The sequence below is a fragment of the Dermochelys coriacea genome, chromosome 2 (genome assembly GCF_009764565.3).
Source record: "Dermochelys coriacea isolate rDerCor1 chromosome 2, rDerCor1.pri.v4, whole genome shotgun sequence".
NCBI classification, from domain to species: domain Eukaryota; kingdom Metazoa; phylum Chordata; order Testudines; family Dermochelyidae; genus Dermochelys; species Dermochelys coriacea.
In genome coordinates, this window is record NC_050069.1 from 200371895 (window position 1) to 200391492 (window position 19598).

Genomic DNA, 19598 nt, shown 5'->3' on the forward strand with positions numbered 1-19598 from the left:
CCCCTTTCACACAGCAAGCCTCTGAGCGCAACCTCCCTTATAAATTAAAACACTTGTTTATATATTTAACACCATTATAAATGCTGGAGGCAAATCAAGGTTTGGAGTGCAGGCTGACAGCTTGCGACCCCCCATGTAATAACCTCGTGACCCCCTGTGGGGTCCCAACCCTCAGTTTAAGAACCCCTGCTTTAGTGGGTCAGTTTCATAACTCACAGCTGGGTACGATATCCTGTTCATGGTTGATATCAATGGTGCACTAGAGGGCGCTAGAGGATAACATGATGCTAGCCAAATTATAGTAAGGGGTTCCAGCCACATAATTAATCAAGAAGAGGTAATGTGGACAAGCAGGCCTGATAAATGGAAAAACATTTTGCTTGTTTTACCTTAAAAAACACATCAGACTGACTTTATTTGGGGACTCTGACATGGGTCCTCAAAATATGATTGGCTGATTTTCAATATTTGCTGGCGTGATATCACATGAATTTATACCACTGCCTTATGCTCATGGTAGCCCTGTACGAGGGGATCACAGGAGGAGAAGACATGCAGTGGGGTTTTTATGCCCCCTACACTCTGCAGAGGGGGTTCCAGGCCAGGCCCCTCTAGGCCAACACAGAGGGCTACTAGAGACCCAGGGCTCAAACCTTCCACATAGATAGTGCAGAGGGTGTACAGCTGGTGTTCCAGCTTCTAGGTTGAAATAAAGACAGTGAGAAGTTATGCCACAGTTTGGGTGGTGGTGCATTCTGTTCCTCCAAGTCCCCATGGAGTTCCATGTTCAAAGCCTGATTGATTACTCTGGCTTTTTGTGGGTTAGGAGCCCACATTTACCCCAAGCATTTACTTTCCCAACTGCAACTGGTGTGGTAAAGAATACAGGAAACAGGTGTATTTCTTTTAACAATGTATCCTCTGGTTTAATTTTTAAAGGGATTTTCAGTTAAAGTAATTACACTATCCATATAGCATTTTCTTGCTTACAATATCTAAAGCTTGCATTTCTTTTACAATTAAAATTTCCTTCAGTAATTAAATCAAATAACTTATGTTTTGTAGTACTTGTCTATAAGAAGGACGCCACACAACAACTCAGGGTATATTTTCACTACCCACCGGATCAGCGGGCAGCGATCGAGCCAGCGGGGATCAATTTATCGCTTCTAGTCTAGACGCGATAAATCGACCCCTGAGCGCTCTCCTGTTGACTCCTGAACTCCAGCGCCATGAGAGGCGCAGGCAGAGTCGACGGGGGAGCGGCAGCAGTCGACTCACCATGGTGAAGACACCACAGTAAGTCAACCTAAGTACATCGACTTCAGCTACATTATTCATGTAGCTGAAGTTGCATAACTTAGATCGATTTCTCCCCCCCCCCCCCAGCGTAGACCAGGGCTAAGTAATGGACGCATTGGTTATTGTGAAATAATGCTAACAACTTTATAGTAAAGTTTATGGGCAGAACCTTAGCTGGAGATCAGGCCCATTGTCTCTCAAGAAGGGGAGGACTTGTCCCTAGAACGCAAATAAATCTAAAGAAAATAAGAATACATGTCCAAAAAGCTTTCATTGAATAGTGGGAGGAACACACAAGTAACTTACATGGCCCCTTCAAGATATTATGAAGTTCTAAAGGCATCTTTGCATTTTTAAACCTTTACATTCACACATTTTCCTTTCTGATGAAACATACACATTCTCTGATAGATGTAATGAAATACGAAGACAGAAATGGATGTGGTGGGATGTGCAAGGGAGATAAATGATAAGGCACCAGATGGTGCTGTTACATATAGTCCTGTGGTTCTTTTCCTTAGTATGTGAGCACTGTTCAGTCTTGGAAGAAGTGCTGCATTGTTTTTATTTTTGTGATGTCATTTCTCATTGGAGGCTCTGTTGCAAGAGGCAGAAGAATTTGTTCTCTGTCATCATGTCAGTAACTAGAGTCAAGGCTGGGGCAGAGTTGCTCCTTAAGAACTGGGTGTTGGTGTTTGGGCTGTGATTCCTGTGCGCTGTTTGAGGCACCTCTGTCCCAGAACTGATGTATATAGTTTAAAATAAGCAGGATGACACCCCTATTCTATAAAAAGAAAAGGAGGACTTGTGGCACTTTAGAGACCAACAAATTTATTTGAGCATAAGCTTCCGTGAGCTACAGCTCACTTCATCGGATGCATGCAGTGGAAAGTACAGTGGGGGGGATTTTATATACACAGAGAACATGAAACAATGGGTGTTACTGTAATGAGAGTGATCAGGTAAGGTGAGCTATTACCAGCAGGACAGGGGGAAAAAAACAAAAAAAAACCCTTTTGTAGTGATCATCAAGGTGGGCCATTTCCAGCAGTTGAGGAGAACGTGTGAGGAACAGTAGGGGGCGGGGGAAATAAACGTGGGGAAATAGTTTTACTTTGTGTAATGACACATCCACTCCCAGTCTTTATTCAAGCCTAATTTAATGGTGTCCGGTTTGCAAATTAATTCCAATTCAGCAGTCTCTCGTTGGAGAAGTTTTTGAAGTTTTTTTGTTGTAATATTCCCACTTTTAGGTCTGTAATCGAGTGACCAGAGAGATTGAAGTGTTTCATAGATACTAAGGTCAGAAGGGACCATTCTGATCATCTAGTCCGACCTCCTGCACAGTGCAGGCCACAGAATCTCACCCACCCACTCCTATGAAAAACCTCACCCATGTCTGAGCTATTGAAGTCCTTAAATCATGTTTTAAAGACTTCAAGGAGCAGAGAAGCCTCCCTCAAGTCACCCATGCCCCATGCTACAGAGGAAGGCGAAAAACCTCCAGGGCCTCTCCAATCTGCCCTGGAGGAAAATTCCTTCCCGACCCCAAATATGGCAATCAGCTAAACCCTGAGCATATGGGCAAGATTCACCAGCCAGATACTACAGAAAATTCTTTCCTGGGAAGTGTTCTCTGACTGGTTTTTGAATCTTGTTATTCTTGACATCTGATTTGTCTCCATTTATTCTTTTATGTAGAGACTGTGCAGTTTGGCAGAGGGGCATTACTGGCACATGATGGCACACATCACATTGGTAGATGTGCAGGTGAACGAGCCTCTGATAGTGTGTTTAGGCCCTATGATGGTGTTCCCTGAATAGATATGTGGACAGAGTTGGCAACAGGCTTTGTTGCAAGGATAGGTTCCTCCAGCAACCACACAACAAAAACACTAACCTAGGGACCTATCTAGAGACCTGGTCTTCCACAACTCTGCCAGGATTCTGGCAGTAGCTCACATTTGTTGCCCTCTGCATTGGTGCAAGTCACCTCAGCTTCGGTGCAATGTGAAATGCCAGCCGACATCGACTGTAGCATCCAGTACCAAAAATGTCTTATCCTGTTTACACACTAATTTTAGTCCAACTATTTTGCATTTGTGGATGTATCACATATATATTTTTTTCTCCTCTTGGCAGGTGATATTGGTGAAAAAGAAGAATGAGAATGATTACTTATCCATAACTCCCAGCAGTATGTCAGGTACCCATATTTCATACGAAGTCTCTAGACAGTGTCAAATAAAATGATATATAATATTTTATGGGCATTGAGTGCTTCTCAAAGGTTCTGAAATGAATTGGTCCTGGAGACAGAAGTTCTCCTTGTACCCCCAGAACAGGTATAAGTTGGGTACCAAGATTCCCCCACATCACCCTGCTGATATGCCTCAACTCCCCTGCTGGAGGGGCCTGCTCCAGGGAGGGAGAGAGTAGTTAATTCTCTGTGACCATTCCTTCCCGGACTCCTCTGCTGAAACCGCCAGCAGGGTGGAAATTGCTACCAACTGTGTTATGGATCATGGTGGTTTGTCTGATGAGGACATGTCCTCTAAGGACTGAACTGAAATAAACTCAGACCATCAAGCAATCATCCTGTAAAAATGACTTTCATTACTACCGACTTGGGCTGAACTGAGGCTGAGGATCTCAAGACGAAAGGCTCTGGACTTCATTTCAAGTCTCCTTGGCCAGCCTGTCCCCTTTTAGATATAAAATATGGGAATGTTCACTTAGCATTAGAATTTTGGGTGTAAAAAAATAATAATCCAAGAGTGGGATGTCTACAAAGATGCAATATGCAGAAATGATGTTGAATCCCAGAGAATCTCTGACTTTCACTGCACATTTCTAGTTTTGTTTTGTTTTTTTAATTTGCATTTTCAAAAAGAAGCTGTGGGTTCTGCTGTATTTGTCAATAGCTTTTTATCATTTCAAAACTTGCATGTTTTATTTTAAAAGCTCCCATGTGAGATGCAGGATGCAAATTTTGAGCTGGTTGGGGGGAAGTCACAATAGGTCAGACTGAATTCCGGTCACTGTGCTCAGGGGGCATTCCATCTCTACTCCCTTGGGAATGCCCTGTGGCCCAAAGGGGGCAAGGAGAGGTATGTCATGGCTTTGTCCCTCCCCTCATGCACTGTGCAGCAGAGGGTAGATAGCTGCATTCACAATGGGCAGAAAACTACCCAGTACTCTGGCCTTGTGCACTGGGACCTCCTGGAAACCATTGTGACTCTCCAAAGCAAAATGTCTCATTGTGTTTCTCCAGGGGGAGGGTGACTGAACTGTCCTGGATGCAGGGAAGGGGTTAAATGGTATGACCTGGCTCTTTAGCATTTATAAATAGGAGTAAACACCACAGGTGTGTGTAAAGCAAAAATGACTGGGTGAAAGAAACTGATTTTAAACTAAAAGTGTCAGTGCAGCTGCCGCTTTCAAGTGTTTTTCATCCCAATCCATTTTAATTTTTCATTTCTTATTAAGAGAGCTTGTAATCCCCTGCATGATTGAGAATGAAGAAAGGAGCATGCTTGGAATATAAAGCTTTTCAAATCTTTGGCTACAGCATTGCTAGAGAAAGGTCTAAAGCCAGATTGGAGGTCATCCTTAATGAATTAAAATAAAGGTCTAGATTTTGCTCTTCGAAGTCCATGAAGTTACCATGCGTTTACACCCATGTGACTGAGAGCAAAATCTTGCCTAGAATGTGTTAGATTGCTCAAATTGTATGTTGTACTATATTGAATGTATATCTACTTACTTTTTTATATATGGTCCCCTTGCATGTATACTGCATTTTTATTACTGTTTACTTAGTAGATACTGGTCAAACATTCTGGTCCTTACTGAAATCAGTGGGAGATTTGCCTGAGAAAGTATTGCAGGATTTGACAATTTGTGTAGTATAACCAAGTCACAGTTACTGTGCAAGTCATTATTTTTGAGTTATTTTATTCTGGTGCATTTAAAATCTCAACTTTAACATTGTAGTAGTGTGATTATTTTGAAGTGAATGTCATTTGTGTGTGCTGTCTGTATCTGTCTGTCTCTCTAGTTGTATCTCTAGCTAGACAGAAAGATAAAGAGAGAAGCCAAATTTTTCAAAATGATTTTGTGTGCCTCAGTCTTTGGATGCCCAATTTAGGTGGCTTGCTCCTTTAAGGTCAAAAGGCCTGAGGGCAGTCAACCCTAATTACTCAGGAGGCAGATCTGAGCAGGGATCAGGTGATTCCACTACAAGAGCATCTGGAAGCTGCAGAAAGAGGAGGATGCTCAGGGAGAAACAGTCAAAAAAAAGGTATGGCAGAGAGTGCAGAATAGCTGCCCTGAGCAGGAGGCTCTTGCAGGAGACCCTTGACTGAAGAAGATTTGGGCCTGAAAGCCAGAGCCAGAGAGCTGAAGAAGGCTAAGTGGCAGGGAAAACAGACTCCATGGGAGTAAGAAAAATCTCCAGCCAGCTATGGCTGAGAGTGGCCTGCCATGGCAGGGCAATGCTGCAGAGAGCAGACTCCAGGGGAGATGGAAGCCCCAGAACTGAGTTTTGTTTTATGTCTTATGTCAATAAATTAGACCCTGGGAGAAGGGGCATTACTGGACAAAAAGCCTGAGTGTATTTAATAAGTGTCCTAATAGGGAGAAACTGAGGCAGACAGTCTGGAGACTGACCTCAGGCCACAAGGGGATGTTCAGGACAGGAGGCAGTTGGCTTGGTGACACACACTTTATGGGGCTTGATTTTCAGAAAGCGGGACTCCTTTGTATGTAAATGTATAAAATAAGAAACTGAAAATGGCACAATAGTGCAGTGCTTTTATGTGAGAGCCAAGTGAAAATAAAATAAAAAATAAATTCTTACATAAATGTGAATGTGCATTTATTAGAATGCAGACTCGTAATAAATTTAATTCACCCTGGAGCATAGCCACAAGAGTCTAAGTAGTCCTACAGAGTGCCTGAAATTTTGTAATTTCTGGCTTTGGGAAGGGTTCAGCTGAAAAGCTAGACCTGCAGGGCCCTGCCATCTTGCAGCAGGTCAGGCATGCATTGTGTTGGACTAAATCTTTACTACCATTATCAGTTGTGAATCTCAAATTGTGAAATCTATATGATGCATGCATTTAGAGACATACATTTTTAGTACTGATTATAATGATCACACATTCAAATAAAGGGGAAATTCAAGAAGAGGGGTAGTTTCACACACTGCAGGTAGGATTCAGAATTGAGTGTGGTTTCAAATACATGCATGCTGGTACCTTCAAATAGCTGCCTTCAGCTTGGTAGCACATAAATAAATGATGACAAATTCCGTATGCATGGACAATATAAATCATGGATCGGTAACCTTTGGCACGTGGCTGGTCAGAGAAATCTGCTGGCGGGCCAGGACAGTTTGTTTACCTGCAGCACAGGCAGGTTCGGCCGATCGCAGCTCCCACTGGCCGCGGTTCACCGTTCCAGGCCAATGGGGGCTGCGGGAAGCAGCATGGGCCGAGAGACGTGCTGGCTGCCACTTCCCGCAGCTCCCATTGGCCTGGAACGGTGAACCGCGGCCAGTGGGAGCTGCGATCGGCCGAACCTGCCTATGCTGCAGGTAAACAAACCGTCCTGGCCCGCCAGCGGATTTCCCTGACGGGCCGCATGCCAAAGGTTGCCAATTCCTGGTATAAATATATATGCATGTATAATTATAACTTTCCTATTTCAAAAGCAAATTCTTTTAAACATGTTAAAGGCACTTATTTTCATTTCTGATTAGCTCCATAGCAAATTACATGTTTTTAAAGAAGCCATGTTCGAATTCCACCAGAAATGTCTTAAAGGATTATTTTATTTATGCACAGATCGCTAGAAAATTTCCAAGTGAGTATTTACCCACCCTGACCCCCCCAAAAAATTTCATGATAACTGCTGCAATGAGAAATGTCAACTCAAAGAGTAATATTTGTAGAAAGATACAAGTGCCTTGGAAACAAGGGCTTTTACAGAAACTGCCTTTTCAGCTAGGACTATAACTTTGTCTACTGTAATACAGATGTAGAATAGGATATGGGCTTGGAACTGGTACTCTCTCTTTGAGACGATATACTTTCCAATAAATAAGCAAGAATGTGAGGCACACTCTATAGTAACATTTTCCTTTGTTCAAATATTCTAGCAGAGCTGATGCTTGAAGCATCACCCCTGAGTAGCAGTAACATATTCACTGGTGGTCTGATCCTGCTCCCACTGAAGTCAGTGGTGAAATACCCATTGACACTATTGGTGCAGTTAGGGTCAAATCAGGCAAAACTCACATTGACTTCACTTATAGTGTGAACTGTGCAAGGAATCAAGCCTGGGCCAAAGTGTGAGCAAGTAAATAACAGCTGCAGTTTACCATAAATTCACATTAATTTCTGCTTGCGATATACTGAAGTAAAATACTAAGTCCTGTTGAAGTCACTGGGATTTTTTGCCATTAACTTCAGTGCGGCCAGGATTTCACCCTGAGCGTATATCTTTCCATAATGTATCCAGAAATTTGGCTTCAACTCACAGATATTAATACAGTTCTGTTTGAGAATGACCATTAAGTTGAATCCAGATAGGTATTATAATATAATTAAGTGCTTATGTTGGGGAATAGAATTTAAATGTCATAAATGCATATTTTCAGAAAACAGAACTTAATATGCAATATTTCTTGTAATAGGTCTCTCATTTGGAGAAGGAAATTAATCAGCTTTTATTAAAACAAATCTATCTGCAAACGAGTAATTGCAAGACTAATTTATGTAATTTCAAAGAACTGGGAAATGTAATAGTTTCAGATAAAACAGTCACCTTTTCTGTGTAGTCTGTTTCTCTGTAATGCTCATTAACCTGTAGCACTCTGCAACAATTCAGATGGAAAACAATTGATTGTCAAGTATTGTTTTAGGAGTGATTTCTCATAAATTCCCCGATTTTCTTAGGATAACTTAATTTAACCTATATCACTGTGTGGCACAGCAAGTTGTCTCCCTGTTATTGTCCAGCAGACCATGATAAAAGCCCACTAACTGAGAAGTATTACTTCCTTTAACTAATGGAGTTTTTAGAAGGACAGTAAATACTTTAATGTAAGGTTTGGTTAGTCGAGGATTCGGCAGCTTTGTAGTAAGCTCTTGGGGATTTTCAAAAGGTTAGCAAGATTTATAATGTGGGCTGATTTTGCATGAAGCTGTGAATCACTCCACAAAGGCCCTTTTTACTTGGGAAGATGTATTTTCTAATGTGCAGTTAAAAATAACATATTTAATAGATTGTACTATGTTGACATGGTAGCTGTTGTTAATTTCTATTCTTTTTGTGTAACTGATGCTTTTTTATTTATCTATTGTATTTAGCTTTAAAGATACTATTTCTTGGCACCTCACTGGGATTGTTTTTGCTTTATAGAAAACAAGTTTCTACTAAAACACTTCCATGTTCTCAAAACAGGAAGGACTTATCTCTGTACACCCTGGCAGGTGCCCAATTTGAATGCTTTATTTAATATTGCTGTCATAACTCATTTAAACAACCATTCCCTTTTCCAGACAAAAGGCACTTTTGTCTTCAAAAAATAAAATCACATTTAGGTCAATTTTAATAATGAATGGGGGAAACAAATGCATCTATTTTTTTTTAAACTCTGTAAAGACTGCTAGCCATTTTCTCAAGCATGGTTCTTTATTTTAGAGTCTTGGTGCTCTCTTCTTTTCTAGTGCTCTCAATAAGCAAAACAGTATGTTTGGGTCTGTTTCTAAAATCTTTTCTTATTTTCAAAAATGTTGGATAGTTCAGCCTGCCACTTCCTCAACAATTAGACTGGTCAGTTTCATTTGGAACAAAGGCTGTTTTCTTTTGGAACTTTGTTTTCCTGAATCATTGCCTTGTGGTTAGAGCATGGAACTATGAGTAGGGAGTCCTGGATTCCATTTGTGCCATTAGCTAGTTGTCACTCTGCTATATCTGGTTTCAGAGTAGCAGCCGTGTTAATCTGTATTCACAAAAAGAAAAGGAGTACTTGTGGCACCTTAGAGACTAACAAATTTATTTGAGCATAAGCTTTCGTGAGCTACAGCAAGTGAGCTGTAGCTCACGAAAGCTTATGCTCAAATAAATGTTAGTCTCTAAGGTGCTACAAGTACTTCTTTTCTTTCTGTTATATCTGTCACTCTGCCCCCATAAATTAAAGTGATTGAGCTACATTATTGTTTGTTTGTTAATTTCAAATGAAAAACAATTTTGAAAAGGTTAAAAAACAAACCAAATCAATCTATTTCTCTGCATTCTTTCCCAGCCTGAGCCAGCAGATCAGAAACCAATACAGAGCCATTTCTAAAAGGACCTCAAAACTACTATCCACCCACCACAAATTTTTCATAGACCAAACCACAGAGCATTATTTATGTCTACTACGGTCCAGAGACACCAGAATATCACTTATCCTCCACATATATATACCAAGGATTTGATCCTACCCAATTCCAACTTCCTACTGGGCAACAAAAATGATTAGGGGGCTGGAGCACATGATTTATGAGGAGAGGCTGAGGGAACTGGGATTATTTAGTCTGCAGAAAAGAAGAAAGAGGAGGGGATTTGATAACTGCTTTCAGACACCTAAAAGGGGGTTCCAGAGAGGATGGTTCTAGACTGTGCTCAGTGGTAACAGATGACAGAACAAGGAGTAATGGTCTCAAGTTGCAGTGGGGGAGGTTTAGGTTGGATATTAGGACAAACTTTTTCACTAGGAGGGTGGTGAAACACCGGAATAGGTTACCTAGGGAGGTGGTGGAATCTTCTTCCTTAGAGGTTTTTAAGGTCAGGCTTGACAAAGCCCTAGCTGGGACGATTTAGTTGGGAATTGGTCCTGCTTTGAGCAGGGGGTTGGACTAGATGACCTACTGAGGTCCCTTCCAACCCTGATATTCTATGATTCTGTGACACTGTGGTCAAGAGAGCTCCATCTTAATCTCCAGATAATATGTAAACTAACTCCTTCCCCTATCTCCTATTTCACTAGGAGCTAGCAAAAACAATCTAAATCATGCATCTCCCTGTACTGGCTGGAAACCCCACTAGATCTTCCTTTTATACTTATCCTCCACACGCGAGTCAAAGAATCCACCCTTCAGGTACAGAGCCAATCCTATCTGTTCACGCTATAGATCTCATTCACCAAAACAATGAACATTTATTTATCATGGGGAGAAAAGAGTTGACAGAGCTTCAGAACGTACTGTTTTTATTTGCAGTCAATAATTGAAAAAATGTATCATCATAATACAATTTCACCCCAGGTAGGTGGCTAATAATATTAGTGATAGTCACTTTAGAAATGTTGGTAGACATATAAATATATAATGGACAGGAAATTGGCAGCAAAGTTAAGGTTCATTGTTGAGCTTCAGCTACAAATGTCTTCATTCTCAAATAGTTAGGTTTTTTATAAGTACTGTAGGCTTTTCTAATGATAATTGTATTAATGTCCTAAATTAATGGCTATTTATTTACCCACTTAATTCTAGCTCGTTTTTGTCTTGGAATTATTATTATTTTACTGTGTTGATAAAGAGAGGATGCTATGGGCTGCTTCTGGCTTTGCAGAATGTGAACACATTCACAAGGCCTTTAAAAATTCTAAATGGAACTTCTTAGAGTTGTAGGTGTAAAAGAAGCCTCTCTTCACATCCCGATCACACATTCTTTCCCAAGATGTTTGTTGTTGGCCTATTTGGACAAGTATTCTCAATATTATCTATATTTTCTTTCATGAGTTTCTTAAAGCTTTGCCACAGCTTGTTAGTTTTAGCAGTTGCCCTTTACTGGCATATCTACACTGCAATTAAACGCCCACAGCTGGCTGGTGTCAGCTGACTCAGGCTAATGAGTAGAATTTGAGCCCTGTAAGCCCAACTCAGCTGACACCTGCCAAACATGGCTGTTTAATTGCTGTGTAGAAATACCCTACACCAGTGGTGCACAACCTTATTACACAGGAGTCCACATAAACCTAAACACAGCCTTGTGTGGGCCAAACGGATTCTACATATTTCCTTGTGTAAATTAAAATGGTGTAAACATGATGACAAAATGTTAAGGAATTGGCCATTAGTATATCGTGCTGAAGTAGGCCACAGGCTTTATTAAATGCTCTGGTGGGCTGTGAATGGCCCACGGTCCACAAGTTGGGTATCCTTGCCATGCATGATCACAGCTCAAGATCAAATTCCTGAGCAAAAGCTTTTCCATGGGCTTCATTCAAGGTACTAATTTTTTTTCAAATTTTAGAACTAAAATGGCTTAAACCAAGTTATCTTAAATTAGACCTTGAAGAACAAAATGCTTAGCTGTGTACACATTGCCCCAGACTTTAACATCTGTAAGGCCACAGTGGACCTTGGCCACATAGTCTGTCTATTCCACAGATTTAAAGATGAAATTCAACACTTTACAAATTTCCTCCTTGAAACCAGGCCGCAACTCCATACATTTTCATAAGATCATGATAGTAACAGAAACAGCTTCAGACCTCTGAAGAGAAGACAGGCACCTTCCCTGTGTGAATGACTGGCTAATGAGAGCTTCATGTCCTTTCCAGTTGCTCAAAAAGCCATTCTCTAATTGTTCCCAACTTTCATAGTATAAGTGTATTAGCAGTCATGTAGAAATCTTTCCACACTTTTTCACATCCCTATAGGTTGGATCTGAAGGCCTTTGTGGTGAAGCCTTTCAGCATCAAGTTTTTCATTCTGTTTAAATGCTTTTCACTTTCTGTGTCTATGATTGTTTCCCCATCTTGTACGGTGATGGAGGTTAAAACTCTGGAAAAGGTTGTATGAAAATTTCTCTTCCTGCTGCAGAACATTTGGATTGGAGTGATAATCAAGGAAGGTGGATAGCATAGAATATACACTATATATGTGCACACTGTATATATAATTTGTAACCCTAGCATGCCTCTCACAAAGCAATAACATATAATTCCTCCACCCAAAATTACAACTGGCAAAATTGTTGCTGGCCTCTTTTAAAGCTATTCATGATTTTTTCACATGCTTCTATTGCTTTGCTTTCTGAAACTATTAAATAGTTCGTTTCTTGCCACCATGTAAATGGCCCATTCCTCTTAAGTTGCTGACGTTATGTACCAACTACTGTTCCATGTTGCGCCCACATACAGTTTGCTTTGGTAAAATAATTGATGGTTTGTCATCTGTTTGTTTTGTTTGTTTTTAATGGCAGCATTTTTCTCTATATATACAAACACCCATGCGCACACACAAATATTGTAGCCTAGAATTTTCAAACCTGTGTGCCACAAGCAGAACACTAAGACCATATTTAAGGTCCTAAATAAAGTAAGGCCTTTTATTAGGTGCCTAAATATGGACACAGAAACCTAACTGTAGGGTTCCAGAATTGAAAGTGTTGGTCCTAGAATCAAATTATAAGAACAAAGGTGTCTTCAAAGTGGATATAATTAATGTATGCAATGTTCATTAATCATTTCTAATTAGTTCATTACTAGATCACAGGTCCTGGTTCTCATGGGGGACTTCAATCATCCCGATATCTGCTGGGAGAGCAATACAGCAGTGCACAGACAATCCAGGAATTTTTTGGAAAGTGTAGGGGACAATTTCCTGGTGCAAGTCCTGGAGAAACCAACCAGGGGCAGAGCTCTTCTTGACCTGCTGCTCACAAACAGGGAAGAATTAGTAGGGGAAGCAAAAGTGGAACCTGCGAGGCAGTGACCATGAGATGGTTGAGTTCAGGATCCTGACACAAGGAAGAAAGGAGAACAGCAGAGTATGGACACTGGACTTCAGAAAAGCAGACTTTGACTCCCTCAGGGAACTGATGGGCAGGATCCCCTGGGAGAATAGCATGAGGGTGAATGGAGTCCAGGAGAGCTGGCTGTATTTTAAAGAATCCTTATTGAGGTTACAGGAACACATCATCCCGATGTGTAGAAAGAATAGTAAATATGTCAGGTGACCAGCTTGGTTTAACAGTGAAATCCATGCTGATCTTAAACGCAAAAAAGAAGCTTACAAGAAGTGGAAGATTGGACAAATGACCAGGGAGGAGTATAAAAATATTGCTCAGGTATGCAGGAGTGAAATCAGGAAGGCCAAATCACACTTGGAATTGCAGCTAGCAAGGGATGTTAAGAGTAACAAGAAGGGTTTCTACAGGTATATTAGCAACAAGAAGAAGGTCAAGGAAAATGTGGGCCTCTTACTGAATGGGGGAGGCAACCAAGTGACAGAGGATGTGGAAAAAGCTAATGTACTTAACGATTTTTTTGCCTCTGTCTTCACGAACAAGGTCAGCTCCCAGACTACTTCACTGGGCAGCACAGTATGGGAGGAGGTGACCAGCCCTCTGTGGAGAAAGAAGTGGTTCAGGACTATTTAGAAAAGCTGGACAAGCACAAGGCTGTAAGGCCAGATGCATTGCATCTGAGGGTGCTAAAGGAGTTGGTGGATGTGATTGCAGAGTCATTGCCATGAGTTTTCAGAGATAATGGCCAATCGGGGAGGTCCCGGATGACTGGAAAAAGGCTAATGTAGTGTCCATCTTTAAAAAAGGGAAGAAGGAGGATCCAGGGAAACACAGGCCAGTCAACCTCACCTCAGTCCCTGGAAAAATCATGGAGCAGGCCCTCAAGGAATCAATTTTGAAGCACTTAGAGGAGAGGAAATTGATCAGGAACAGTCAGCATGGATTCACCAAGGGCAAGTCGTGCCTGACTAGCCTAATTGCCTTCTATGATGAAATAACTGGCTCTGTGGATGAGGGAAAAGCAGTGGACGTGTTATTCCTTGACTTTAGCAAAGCTTTTGACACGGTCTCCCACAGTATTCTTGCCAGCAAGTTCAAGAAGTATGGGCTGGATGAATGGACTATAAGGTAGATAGAAAGCTGGCTAGATCAGAGGTGGGCAAACTTTTTGGGCTGAGGGCCACATCTGGGTGGGGAAATTGTATGCAGGGCAGGGGGTTGGGGTGCAGGAGAGAGTGTGGGGTATGGGAGAGGGTGTGGTGTGCAGGAATGGGCTCAGGGCAAGGGATTGGGGCAGAGGAGGGGTGTGGGGTATATTAGGGGGCTCAGGGAAGGCGGTTAGGGTTCAGGAAGGGTGTGGAGTGCAGGAGGGGGCTCAGGGCAGGGGTGCAGGAGGGGTGCAGTCTGGGAGGGAGCTCAGGGAAGGGAGTTGGGGTGCAGGATGCAGCAGGAGACTCAGGGCAGGGAAATGGGGTGCAGGGGGGTGCAAGGTGCAGGCAGGGGGCTTAGGGCACGGAGTTGTGGGTGGGGTGCAGGAGGGGTTCGGGCTCTGGCCCGGCGTCGCTTACTTAAAGCAGCTCTGGGGTGACAGCGGCATGCACCGGGGCCAGGGCACGCTCCATGCCTGCCTGCCTGCCTGTCCTGGGCCCACAACACGCTGCTCCGGGAAGCAGCCGGAACCACATCCCTGTGCGGCCCCTGGGAGGGGGCTACAGGGCTCCGCATGCTGCCCTTGCCACGCCTCCAGGTACCTCCCCCGAAGCTCCCATTGGCCGCAGTTCCCCATTCCTGGCCAATGGGAGCTGCGGGGGCGGTGCCTGGATGCAAGGGCAACACACGGAGCCCTCTGCCTCTCCTCTCCCTCCCACTCCCCCCCGGGATCCCAGGGACGTGGTGCTGGCCACTTCTGAGAGCGGCGCAGGGCCTGCGGCACCATGGGGGGCAATCCCGCAGGCCGGATCCAAAGCCCTGACAGGCCACATCTGGCCTGCAGGCCATAGTTTGCCCACCCTTGGGCTAGATCATTGGATTCCACGGCTAGTGATCAATGGCTCCATGTCTAGTTGTCAGACAGTATCAAGAGGCGTGCCCCAAGGGTCGGTCCTGGGGCCTGTTTTGTTCAATATCTTCATTAAGGATCTGGAGGATGGCGTGGATTGCAAACTCAGCAAGTTTGCAGATGACACTAAACTGGGAGGAGTGGTAGATACGCTGGAGGGTAGATATAGAATACAGTGGGACAAATTAGAGGATTTGGCCAAAAGAAATCTGATGCGGTTCAACAAAGACAAATGCCAAGTCCTGCACTTAGGAGGGAAGAATCCCATGCACTGCTACAGACTAGGGACCGAATGGCTAGGCAGCAGTTCTGCAGAAAAGGACCTAGGGGTTATAGTGGACGAGGAGTCAACAGTGTGCCCTTGTTGCCAGGAAGGCTAAGGGCATTTTGGGCTGTATAAGTAGGAGCACTGTCAGCAGATTGAGGGACGTGATCATTCCCCTCTATTCGGCATTGGTTAGGCCTCATCTGGAGTACTGTGTCCAGTTTTGGGCACCACACTACAAGAAGGATGTGGAAAAATTGTAAAAAGTCCAGTGCAGGGCAACAAAAATGATTAGGGGGTTGGAGCACGTGACTTATGAGGAAAGGTTGAGGGAACTGGGATTATTTAGTCTGCAGAAGAGAAGAATGAGGGGGAATTTGATAGCTGTTTTCAAATACCTCAAAGAGGGTTACAAAGAGGATGGATCTAGACTGTTCTCAGTGGGTAGCAGATGACAGAACAAGGAGTAATGGTCTCAAGTTGCAGTGGGGGAGGTTTAGGTTGGATATTAGGACAAACTTTTTCACTAGGAGGGTGATGAAGCACTGGAATGGGTTACCTAGGGAGGTGGTGGAATCTTCTTCCTTAGAGTTTTTTAAGGTCAGGCTTGACAAAGCCCTGGCTGGGATGATTTAGTTGGGAATTGGTCCTGCTTTGAGCAGGGGGTTGGACTAGATGACCTCCTGAGGTCCCTTCCAACCCTCATATTTTATGATTCTATTATTTTGTTGTCTGTGTTCATCTGGTATTCTAACCACTGAATTGAAATGATATACCTTAAAAACTGGAGGCTAAGATTTTTCCCCTGCACTGTGGTTCCCATACCACTAAAGCCAGCATAACCTCAGTGGTGGACCTCAAGGAAAATCTACAACTATAGGAAGTGATAGGCAGTTCAGTAGGTAGCATGCTTCCTTTTCAGCCAGTAATGAACCAGAGAACCAGCACGCTGTTACTGGATATTGTCCTGCTGGTAATGTTTACTTTCAGATGAGATCTCATACTGAACTCCTGACTTTTTGTGGTCATCAAAGATGCTATGACATTTTTCAAAACAATAGTAGTGTTAACCCCCGTGTTTTGACCAAATTTTGCCTAAGTGAGATATTCTTTACTTTCATTTTTGATCATTCCTGACTTACACGCTAACTCGTGGAATCAGAGAGATTGTATCATAATTCAGAAGCTTTAGAAAAGAAGCCAGCTCCTTGCAGTGAGTGATATTCCAGTATGAGACTGGACAAAGATAATCTGAATTAATTGAATGATTTATGGCCAGAAAGCCGGGGCGTAGAAGGAGAAGGATCACTTCATTTCCCTCACAGCTGCAGTAAAGTATCATACACATTTCTAAGACCACAGCTGATCAAGTTCAGATGTAGTTTTCTGCAAATGATGCTTTTGCCTCTTCCTTTTACTTTACTAAAGGTCCTTCAGCCTGTCACCAAGAATAAAAAGAGGCACCTAGTATACCTTTGGCCATAGTATAAATGTAATAATAATGCGTTAATATGGTATGTCATTTTTTAAACTTCCTCCTCATGTGGATTTCATCTACCTCATGGAAATCTGAAAGAATCCAATAAAACTAACTTTTTATGTGCCTGGATTGTTTTATGGCAACTCTCCAGTTGTATTGCATATCATCACAGTTTGCCACTCCTTCCCATTTACCTCCACTTTTTCATTTATTTTTCCTTTAGTATTTTTTTCTTTCATTAGCTGTCACAAGACTACATATTCAGTCATTGAAATCTAGGATGAAATCCTGGGCCCTGGGTCAATTGCAGAACTTCAGTTGACTTCAGTGTGGCCAGAATTTCACCCCTCTTTGTCAAGTAGTGAGAGCATCAGATCTTGTGCTTCAGTATATGAGGCCGTTGCTGCTGGTTAACTTGCAAATGGGCTACCATATCCCTCTAGATATTATTTTCCTCTCATTCTTTTTTCCCTGTAAGTAATTAGGAACTTCTGTTTACTTGAACATAATCCTGCCCAAGTTCCTAAGGATATATACATAGCTAATTTAATCCCCAGTGTATCTGTACTGCAAATGGTAGCTGGCACTGATATAGTCCGTTAAAAAAGCAACTGCTTGGGTTCGTACTGAAGAACTTGTTGTTTTATGATATCTGTCAACAACAACCAGATATAAAGGTAATACAGTATGTGCTGTACTTTTGGATAGGTCACAGTGCCAGCTGTAGACTTTATCTTCAGCGTTTGTTACACATTAATATGAACACCATTTGCAACAGTCATTGCTTCCAAAAATGAAATCTGTTTTTCTTGTCATGTAATTACCTTTAAGTGCAAGCCACAAAAAAAGGCTGTTGAGGTTGAGTATGATGTGAATTATGAAACATTCTGCCACTGATCTTTGTGAAGGATTCTGTTCTTTTTCAAGGACATTATCTTTCATTGTGTTCATTATTTGATTAAATGTAAACAGTGAAAATTCTGTATTACTTTCTGTATTAAAAATTGTTGTATATTATAGGTGGAGCAGTAGTGATCCCTGTAGTTAAGGTAGGCGAACAGTTTTCATTGTAACTGTTTTCAGTTGCTTGTAACTTTGACAAACTTCACTTATTCAAGCCAGAATTTCCCATACTTGGTCTCTGCTTACATATTATACTAGTGCTGTCAGATAATAGAGTTCCTCCTTCAACTCAAGTCATAGAGGACTGTGACATGGATCTAATGGTCCTGAGTTCAGGCCCTGCTTTCAACCCATGTGGACTGGGGGGGTGGGGGTGGCTCATTACCATTACACACAATGGAATTTCTTTGTTTTTTCAGTTTTCTTTTTTTAACCCTGAAAATCCATTCCTCAAAACTGTTAAAAGAATGTTGTTAAAGTTGCAAAGTCTAGCTAGACGCTCCCCACTCACCAGATTTCAGAGCCATGGCTCCAGCCCAAGCAGGAATGCCTACACTGCTATTTTTAGCCATATAGTTGGAGCCCCACAAGCCCGAGTCAGTTGACCCGGGCTCTGTCACTTGCTGCCATGTTTTTTGTTTGGTTGGTTGTTTTTTTGTTTTTTGGTTGGTTGGTTGTTTTTTTTGCAGTGTAGACGTGCCCTTATTTTTCTCTACTGAAATACCAGAAGGCCCATGGAGGTGGCACCAGGCTATAGACGTTCTATCACTAGATTAGAGATTTTTGTCTGTAATGAGTTTGACATTTTTATATATATGAAAATTAGACTATAATTCACATATACATGCATATGCTTGCATTTGTTATGTGGAGAACCATATGTACCTCTGGCCAATGAAGCAGTGTTATGCATAAAAAGCAGGTCTTTCTGTACTAGTTCTGCCCCTTGCAAACATTAAACACAACAGATAGTTTAATATTGAGAAAACTCCAAATAGGAAATTTCTTCATATTTCTTGGGGAAGGAAACATTACCATGATGCCCTGTGGAAGAGAAAAAACGTTCTCTGAAGTGCAGCTCACAGGAAGAAAAGAAACTTCAACCTTGCTTGGAACAGACAGTTTTATCAAGCAAATTAGAGCATAACACACACTAAAGCCTTCTACTGGTAAACTCCTTCTGCCCCAAGACATTAGTACATAAGATGAGTTGGGTTTTAGTTTTATTTTGCTTATTTGTTTTGTTTTTTCATTTTCCTTGTTCTTTAGTTGTGCCTTTCTTGTTTAAAAATCATCCAGATATACTGGATTGGGTCCATGCAAATCTAGCCTACTTGATCAACCTACTGTGTACCCTTCGTCATAATCCTGATTACATTTGCCTTAGCTGATCTCTCTGATACCAGCCTACTTTTGTGCCCTTAGATGCTTGTATATTTAGTGTTTTTTTCTGAAAAAACACCATTGCCCTTGCTGCACAGTTTATAATAAAATGTTCAAATCAGAGGAGGTAAGGCTGTGTAAAAGATTCACTGTTTTGAGTCATTTGTTTTCCAAGCAAATCAGTTAGATGCAAGTGAGAGACTAATTTATTTGTCTGCTGCAACTGCATTGTTCATGTCCAAGCAGAAACTGAGGTAGATTTTGAACTCCTTTTAGGTTTAAAATAATTTTTTCAATGAGAGCAGATTACTGTGCAACAGTAAAAATAGCAATTCGATCTTGTGTGTGTGTATATGTGTGTGTGTGTGTGTGTGTGTGTGTGTGTGTGTGTGTGTATA

At 42.0% G+C, this 19598-nt stretch overlaps 1 protein-coding gene across 6 annotated transcripts in view; it reads left to right on the plus strand.

The window, feature by feature from the left end:
• The window catches only part of THRB (thyroid hormone receptor beta), a 283663-nt gene that overhangs the window by 206289 nt on the left and 57776 nt on the right, over positions 1 to 19598 (plus strand). For all 6 annotated transcript variants that reach the window (XM_043509019.1, XM_043509020.1, XM_043509021.1 and 3 more), the window contains one exon: positions 3445 to 3508. In XM_043509019.1, the coding sequence (XP_043364954.1) occupies positions 3445 to 3508 (64 nt within the window). The remainder of the gene's footprint in view (positions 1 to 3444; positions 3509 to 19598) is intronic.